General features: G+C 44.4%; 1 protein-coding gene across 1 annotated transcript; it reads left to right on the top strand.

Moving 5' to 3' along the window:
• Window positions 1–5,386: 5,386 nt before the first annotated feature.
• LOC141091773 (N-acetylneuraminate lyase A-like) lies at window positions 5,387–6,610 on the top strand. Its single transcript, XM_073577488.1, has one exon. It carries the CDS (start codon window positions 5,475–5,477, stop codon window positions 6,336–6,338), a length of 864 nt encoding a protein of 287 aa, XP_073433589.1. The 5' UTR covers window positions 5,387–5,474; the 3' UTR covers window positions 6,339–6,610.
• Window positions 6,611–8,750: the final 2,140 nt, after the last annotated feature.

Below are 8,750 nucleotides of genomic sequence, written 5' to 3' on the forward strand. Positions count from 1 at the left end.
TTCACGTGGATGACACAAAATTCTACACAGACAGTAAGGTAGTTCTGGGCTACATATATAACCAGACGAAATGCTTCTACGTCTATGTCAGCAACCGCGTGGAAAGGATCAGGAAATCCTCTAAGCCCCAGCAATGGCAGCACGTCCCATCCCATCTTAACCCTGTGGACCTTGCTACAAGACCAGTGTCTATTGATGCCTTGGCAAGCTCTTCTTGGTTAACAGGACCAGGGTTCCTTCATGACCAATGCGAAGAGACTGCCGTTGAAGACAGCTTCAACCTTCAGGATCCAGATGTCGACCCAGAGATCCGTCCTGATGTCAGCACCTTCATTACCAAATTCAAGGAGAAGGTTGGCTTGGACTGTTGGCGTTTTGATCGCTTCTCAAGATGGACGAGGTTGGTTCGTGCCTTTGCAAGTTTAGTACACATTGTACAATGCTATCGCAATAAGGACAGTAACACTGATTGTCATGGTTGTCATATCTGCCATAAGCCTCTCTCTGCAGAAGACATTGCTCTGAGTGAACTCTTTGTGATACACAATGTGCAGCAGAATGTTTTTCACAAGGAACTGGAATGAATACGTAAAAAACAAGATGTTCCTAAAAACAGCCCCCTTGTCAACTTAAACCCAGTAATAGACGAGAGGTGTTTATTGAGCGTTGGTGGTCGTTTAAACAAAGCTAAATTGGATGAAGCAGAAAAGAATCCTCTAATTATTCCTGGTCATCACCATATCACCACTTTACTAATACGACATTACCATGAAAAAAATCAAACATCAAGGCAGACACTTCACAGAAGGAGCCTTAAGAGCTGCAGGCCTCTGGATTGTGGGAGCAAAGAGACCGATTTCCCATTTAATTCATCATTGTGTTCAGTGTCGTAAGACAAGAGGAAAACTGCAACAACAACAGATGTCTGATTTGCCTGCCGATAGGACAAGCACAGAGCCTCCATTTACCTATGTTGGCTTGGACGTTTTTGGCCCATGGGCAGTCGCTGCACATCGTACCCGAGGCAGACATGCAGAAAGTAAACGTTGCGCGGTGTTGTTCACATGCATGAGTGTACGAGCAATACACACAGAAGTGATAGAGTCTATGGATTCCTCCAGTTTCATCAATGCCCTAAGACGGTTCTTCTCCATCAGAGGACCAGTAAAACAATTAAGATCTGATTGTGGAACAAACTTTGTAGGGGTCTGTCGAGAACTACAACTGAATTCAACACCAGTCCAGAACTTCTTGACAACCAATGGCTGTACCTGGGTCTTCAATCCTCCTCATGCCTCCCATATGGCTGGATTATGGGAAAGAATAATAGGTATTACTCGTCAGATACTGGAATCTATGCTGATGGACTCAAATCTTTCAAGACTCACTCACGAGACCTTGACCACTTTCTTAGCAGAAGTCTCTGCTATAGTAAACTCAAGACCTCTTGTACCCATATCTATGGATCCAGAATCTCCTACTATTCTCACTCCGGCAACTCTCCTCACCCAGAAACTTGGAACTGTTCCTAACCCGCCTGAAGATTCTGTGTCCGGTGACAAATATCAGAAACGGTGGAAGCATGGGCAACATCTGGCTAATTGTTTCTGGAATAGATGGAAGAAGGAGTACCTGACACTTCTCCAAAAACAAAGAAAATGGCAACAAGTAAAGCCAAATTTACAAGTAGGAGATATTGTCCTCATGAAAGACCAGGAGGAGGAATGAAACGCATGGCCTATGGGACTTATATCTAAAACCTTTCCAAGTGGCGATGGCAAGGTACGCAAGGTAGAAGTGACAGTTGCTAAGCAAGGTGACCCCAAATCCTTCATTAGACCTATATCAGACATTATTTTACTCATACCGGTTGAGGATTGATTATCCATCCAATCAGTAGGAACTCTTTCAAGGAACTTAGACCTTTGGATTACAAATGGGTTGGAGATAGTTTGGCCTAGCGCGGCTACTCCAATCCGAAGATGGGTTATCCTTTGGATTACTTCAGGAACTCGTTATAGACATTCGTCTATCTTGTTAAACAATATGTTATTGTTGCATTGCATGCATTGCTTTTTATCTTACAGGTTGAGGTGTCCCTCCATGTACTTAGGAAAACACTCCCAATTCGAGACAGTTGATATGTGAAATCCAAGGATTTCAGATGGGGAGTGTGCTGTTCAGTTTATTCTGATAGACTTTCAGCCATACATGGACATTTATGTAATGGTATATACTTAGTTTATCATCTATTGTATTTGTTATACTTTGCTGCCATTGACATGGAAATTTGATTGATATAGATATATATCTCTGTGCATGCTGTGTCCTGCCCAAATTAGACAGAGTCTTATTGAGCGCTCAAAGGAAAAGAGGAAGCTACACTTGGTTAGCAACAACTCATTCCAGCAGAACTCTGGAAACTTTATTGAATATACTTGGTTTTATCAGCTGTACAGAAAGAAGTGGTTACTCATAAACATAAAGGCTGAACTTCTTATCTAATTGGTCAGTTTAAATACATGAACATATATGGGTGTCTGACCTGGGGTTACTTAGACACCATGTGATTTACTGTCCGGAGTCTTGCACTCGTCAACAAGTCTCCAATATTGGCTGGACCATCTGGCCTTACTTCCTCATTCCCTATGTCTGCTAGATATTTCTCAGGTCACAAGATAATGCTATCATGAGATGACTGGGTAGCAGGTCAATTTCCACCAACTAGTTATAAGGTTCAAAACTGTACTTATGTATCTGTGTGCATATATATATGAGTATATGTGTATATGGCAGTATATAGCCGATAGCAGGCAAGTGAGATCTAGATGAAATACATATACATATTTCCATAACAATCCCCCCTTAGATATCACTTGCCCTAAAATCCTGCTCCTGGCCCAAAGCGCTGCAACTCTTTTATGCTGCCAGTGGACTGACATATGCCTAGTGCATACATCCTCCTCTGTACAGACTTTCGCAAATGGGCGGTCAGGAGATCTGTCCCTAAAGGGGGTGTTGTGCAATGTGATCGAAGTCTCTTAGTTAGCAGTCTATGCCGTCAATGCATGTGTATTCTCTGTCAGGTAGGTGATTTATTTAGTCAGGTAGGTCATCCACAGCATCATTCCAGCTCAGGTGTGTCCTCTGGTATGAAGGCTTTTTCCTGCAATGCGGTGCGTGGATCCAGGTGGGGGTTTTCCCTCCAGGTTGGTGGCGTCAGCACTTGGAGAAGGGCCATCAAATCTGGGATCGAGTGCTTCTTCTTACGGACTGTTTCCACCCACACTCAGTCTCCTGACTTCAGGATGTGCATACCAGGCACCAAATCTTGGACCTGGCAATGAGGGAGAAAAACTCGAGAATGGACATTAGAAAAATTCTTGATAAATTCAATTACACATGCAGACAAAGTATCATATTGCATAGTCAACTGCTAAGTAAAGAATACCCCTAAACTAGGTTTTTTACCCAAGTAAAGTTTCATATTGGTGACAGCTTTTTCTGAGCCTAAGGGAGTGTCTAATGCCAGGGTTTATCTGTCACTTGGGCAAATTTTTTAGCATGCTGCTTTTAAGTGTCCCACCTAGTCTATGGTGTAGGATGGTGGGTAGTGTGCAGGCCTAAGTCTGACCCTACTGATAATCAGGTCTCTTGTGTCAGGTTTGCTGTGTATGTGGGTCCCTGATCACTTGCTATTGCTTCTGGAACCCCCATATCTGCACACTATTTTTGAGAGTAGCTTCTTTGCAGTAGTCTTCGCCAACCGGTTCCTTACTGTGAAGTCTTCAGGCCGGATGATGTGGGGGAACTTTTCCCGCTTGTTCGATGTTGGATTTGTCGGTGGCCAGGCAGCTGCTGGGAATTTTTGGCTGTTAAGGTGAGAGTCCAGTCTAATCAGGTCATTCATCTGTGTCTTCAATTCTGTGCGGGGCCATGTGCTCATTGAACCACCATAAGGTACACACTTTGAGGTAGACTGGGTCTGTCTTGAGGTAGACGGTTTGAGGTAGACGGTTTGAGGTAGACCAGTGCTGTTGCCCTTCAGCATCCAGCTTTCCTTCTCCTCCTTCCGAGTCTGATTGGGTCCGCTAATGGGGTTCACATGTCAGGGGTGTGACGTCTGGTGGACCTGGTTTGTCTCTGTCCTATGGACAGGTTCATCATTGTCTTCTGTGTTCCTTTCTTGGCCTATTCCTCTGCGGGATGACCTGGGTTGCCGGGGTGCTGTGCACTGGTTCCCGAAATGGCCAAAGTTGCCACAGTTGAAACACCTGCCAGCTCTCCTAACTCTGTGTGATAGTTGCGCCTCCACGTCAGTGGCCACCACAGGAGGGTATGTCCTCTGCACCCCTGGGAGGGACTCAATTCTTCTGGCTACTGCGAGCAGGACATCTACTGCTATTGTCCTGTACTCAGGCCTGGCCACTATCAGTAGTTTCTTGATTGGTTCTCTTAGTCCATGCACAAAGGCCTGTGCCAACATTTGTCCGTGTACCTGATCATGAATACTGAAGCCTAAAATTTGGAATACTTGCCTCACTCTGCCATGAAACTCGTCTACAGACTCTGTCTCGGCTTGGCTCATGTTATGCAGGCTGAGTGCTTGTCTGGCGTTGGCCCACTCTCTAGGCTGTTCAATTAGCTTTGATCCTGATTCCCAGGAATGCACATCTAATTCTGATGGAAGCTTGACGTGTTCCTTCATGATTGGCCAGAGTGTTTCACCTGCTTTTACCTCCATTATGGACCAGAGATCACTCCAGGTTGCAGCATATGTCTGCTGGCTCTGCTGCATTCTTCTGTAAAATGGCATGGTGTCCATATCTGGGTCTGGCAGGTTTTTTTAGAATACTGAACACCTGACTAGTGGTGAAGGGCACATAGTGTAAGAGTTCTGGCTCTATCTGCCCCTGCCTTCTTGGTGTCTGTGATTTTCCCCTAGTACTATGCAGCATAATCTCCTCTTCATGTTCATCAGAGGAGGAACTGTGCCATTGTGTGATTGTCTTTCTGTGTGTGGCACAGGTGTGTACTTCCCCCCTGAGACTGCAGCTCCGTGTGGCACATAGGATCTTCAGTCTCAGCAGGTGCAGTGTCTGATGGCCCACACCTCCCTTCTGCTATCTGTTGTATAGGGAGGGCACCTGCATTGTCATGTGTGGGGAGTGATTCACTTTCTTCTCCCGGTGTTATAACTGTCTCTTTAGAGAGAGTGCCCTGTGGAACTAGGGACACTTCATTGTCTGGATCTGGCACTGGGCCAGCGGGTGACGAACTGAGAGGTGGGTGAGGAAAAGAAAGAGAGGGAAGGGTGGAGGAAAGATTTGGAATAGGAGGAGAAGTGAGAAATAGTGGAGGAGAGTGAGGAGGAGACAAAAGAGAAGAGGCTCCTGGCAGCACAGTTTCCTAAGCAGAATAATGGCGTCTGATGGGAAGAGACTAAGGGCCTGGTAGCTGCCACTTTCACACCAATGAATCTGAACTGTGATATCGATCTTTCCATCATCCAGCAGTATGTAGATTACCTGGTACAGAAGCAGAAAGTTAAGAATATTTTTGTGAATGGGACTACAGGAGAAGGGATGTCCCTCAGTGTCCAGGAGAGAAAGAGGCTTGCTGAGGAGTGGGTGAAGCACTCCAGAGGCAAGATGGACAATGTGATCGTACATGTTGGTTGTCTGAGCCTGGAGGACTCAAAAGATTTGGCTGCTCACGCTGCCTCCTGTGGAGCCGACGCCATCAGTGCTGTGAGTCCCTCATTCATCAAACTGTCATGTCCAGATGCCTTAGTTATGTACATGAAGGAAGTGGCGTCTGCTGCACCAAGTCTTCCGCTCTATTACTACCACATTCCTAGCCTCACTGGTCTAATGTTTCAGGTGAATGATTTGACTGGCAGGATGAAAGTTCACATCCCGACGTTCCGAGGAGTGAAGTTTAGTGGCACTGACCTTTTGGATTTCAGTATGTGTATCCATGGATATAAAGAATATGATTTTTTCTATGGCGTAGATGAGCAACTTTTGGGAGCTTTAGTATTCGGGGCTCATAGAGCTGTGGGCAGCACATACAACTATTTAGGAGCAACCACCAATAAAATGCTGACTGCATATGCGGAAGGAGACCTAGAAAAAGCCCGAAAGCTTCAGGTCATGACACAGGAGTTCATAGCCTTTGTTTTTTCCCTTGGTTGGGGATTACCAGAATTTAAAGACATTATGTCTACGGTGTCTGGAATTGATCTAGGACCACCAAGACTACCACTGGACTCAGGCTGCAAGCTAGAGCATCTGGAAAAAATCAGAGCGGAAATTAAGAGGCTGGATCTTATATGAAGAAGAAAAACCACAACCGGACATATAACAAACAAGGCCGACACGTTTCTGATGTGTATGGTGGAGCTGCTTTGTTGTCTACCACCGTAGGATAAGGTGCAGTCATCTCCCGAAGACCATGGAGGCAACAAAAATGTCTACTAATAACAGCTGCAATCTTCATCTCAAACTAACCCAAACATGAAATCAGTGATTTTGCCAAGTTTTATATAAAGACGAAATGTATTAAATAATTAAAGAGTTGTTCTCATCCTTAAAAAACAAACAAACAATCATTGATATGCTCAAAAAGACCCAGCTTTCCCGAAAATTCTCACACTACAGTAACAAGAATAAAAAACTCCACCAAAAATGCAAGATAAAACATAAAATAGGGAAAAGCAGAGTACAAATATGACAATATGAAAAAATATATATCAGGGGCACACCCTGTAGGCAAAAGAGGAAGTTTACAAGACAAAAGGAAAAAAAAAAAAAAAACACTTTCTGCTTCAGATCTTCACGGAAACCTGCAATGAATTCACATATAGACGTCCGGGGAGAGAGATCGAAAGCCCTTCTGTGACACGTATGTCAAACAGCTGCTGGTAACCGATAACTGCCAACCACACTGGGTGCACTGTGCTGGTGACCCGGGAATGTTAAGACGCTGTACCGGACGTCCTGCATGGCTCGTCGGTATCAGAAATGTGATAACTCCCACAATGTTGCCACCACCAGATACCTGAGCCGGCTTCTCCTGTCCTTCCCTGTGACCAGGTGTGTTGGTGGCAACCTGTCAAGGGGTTTGGCTTGCAATATCTCCCCTAAGCTAACACCACCGCGTGGCCTGGCATTGTCCCTTCCTGTGCACGGGTGTTTGTTGTGATAGCTTGATGTGAGATTCGCCTTGTGATAACTCCGTAAGGCTCCACCACCTGTCCCTGGGCAAGGCTTCTCCTGTCCTCCCCCTGTGTCCAGGTGTATTTGTGAGGACCTATCTGAGTGGGTCAAACTCTCCTGTTATCGGTTCCCCAGCAACCACAAGAACAAACAGTCACAATTTTCCACCAACTCCCTCACCCGGATCTTAGACACACAGGACCACAGCAGACACTTAGCTTATCCCAGGGTTTGGATAAGAGCGTGGACTTTTTTACACTACCTGGGTTTGGTGACCACACTGACCGGCTAGAGTTGCTGACCCGGACTGGGCACAGGGAACATTCAGGTAAGATAACTAGATTTTCTTACCTTACTTATGGAGTTGCGCAAATCTCCGTTCCCATGAGCCAAGACCTTGGCCGGCACCTCTGTCCTCTCTGGTCAGCAGGATCCCCGTGCGTTTTCGTCCACGGCCTCGAGTTGGGCGTCAATTGACATGGAAATTTGATTGATATAGATATATATCTCTGTGCATGCTGTGTCCTGCCCAAATTAGACAGAGTCTTATTGAGCGCTCAAAGGAAAAGAGGAAGCTACACTTGGTTAGCAACAACTCATTCCAGCAGAACTCTGGAAACTTTATTGAATATACTTGGTTTTATCAGCTGTACAGAAAGGAGTGGTTACTCATTAACATAAAGGCTGAACTTCTTATCTAATTGGTCAGTTTAAATACATGAACATATATGGGTGTCTGACCTGGGGTTACTTAGACACCATGTGATTTATTGTCCGGAGTCTTGCACTCGTCAGCAAGTCTCCAATATTAGCTGGACCATCTGGCCTTACTTCCTCATTCCCTATGTCTGCTAGATATTTCTCAGGTCACAAGATAATGCTATCATGAGATGACTGGGTAGCAGGTCAATTTCCACCAACTAGTTATAAGGTTCAAAACTGTACTTATGTATCTGTGTGCATATATATATGAGTATATGTGTATATAGCAGTATATAGCCGGCAAGTGAGATCTAGATGAAATACATATACATATATATTTCCATAACAATATAATACTGGCCATTGCTGTATTACACTGTAATATTTTGTTATGGTACTTTCCCATAATACCTCTCTGTCTATAGCTTCTCCTATCTTTTTCGTTCTGTTTCCTGTTTTTGTACTCCGGGACATCTTGTAACACACATGCGCTGCAGAGCTGGAGAAAGGATTCTCTTGTTACCTCCAACCTGGAGCTCCTATCATATCTAATCTGGTGCTTCTATAACAGCTCTAACCTTCAGTCCTCACTCTTCTTCATTCCTTCATCTTCCTTGACATCTCATCAAGGTACTGTAAATAAAGCCTGTTGAATTCATCACTGCATTATACATTTATAATTTATTTACTTTTATTAGTTATCATTTTGTATTAGCCCTTTAAATTTGACCTTATTATATTCCATTGTTCATGTTTTCATATCTGGGTGTGCGGCTTTGTTTTAAAGTATTTTTTTCTGTACAGGAAAGATGTATACCGTGCTTTTTT

The sequence above is a fragment of the Dendrobates tinctorius genome, unplaced genomic scaffold (assembly GCF_039654945.1).
Source record: "Dendrobates tinctorius isolate UK_male_01 unplaced genomic scaffold, ASM3965494v1 ptg000008l, whole genome shotgun sequence".
NCBI lineage: Eukaryota > Metazoa > Chordata > Amphibia > Anura > Dendrobatidae > Dendrobates > Dendrobates tinctorius.

Excerpts from the sequence above, each read along its gene's own strand:
- LOC141091773 (XM_073577488.1), top strand. The coding sequence starts at position 5,475 with ATGAATCTGAACTGTGATATCGATCTTTCCATCATCCAGCAGTATGTA.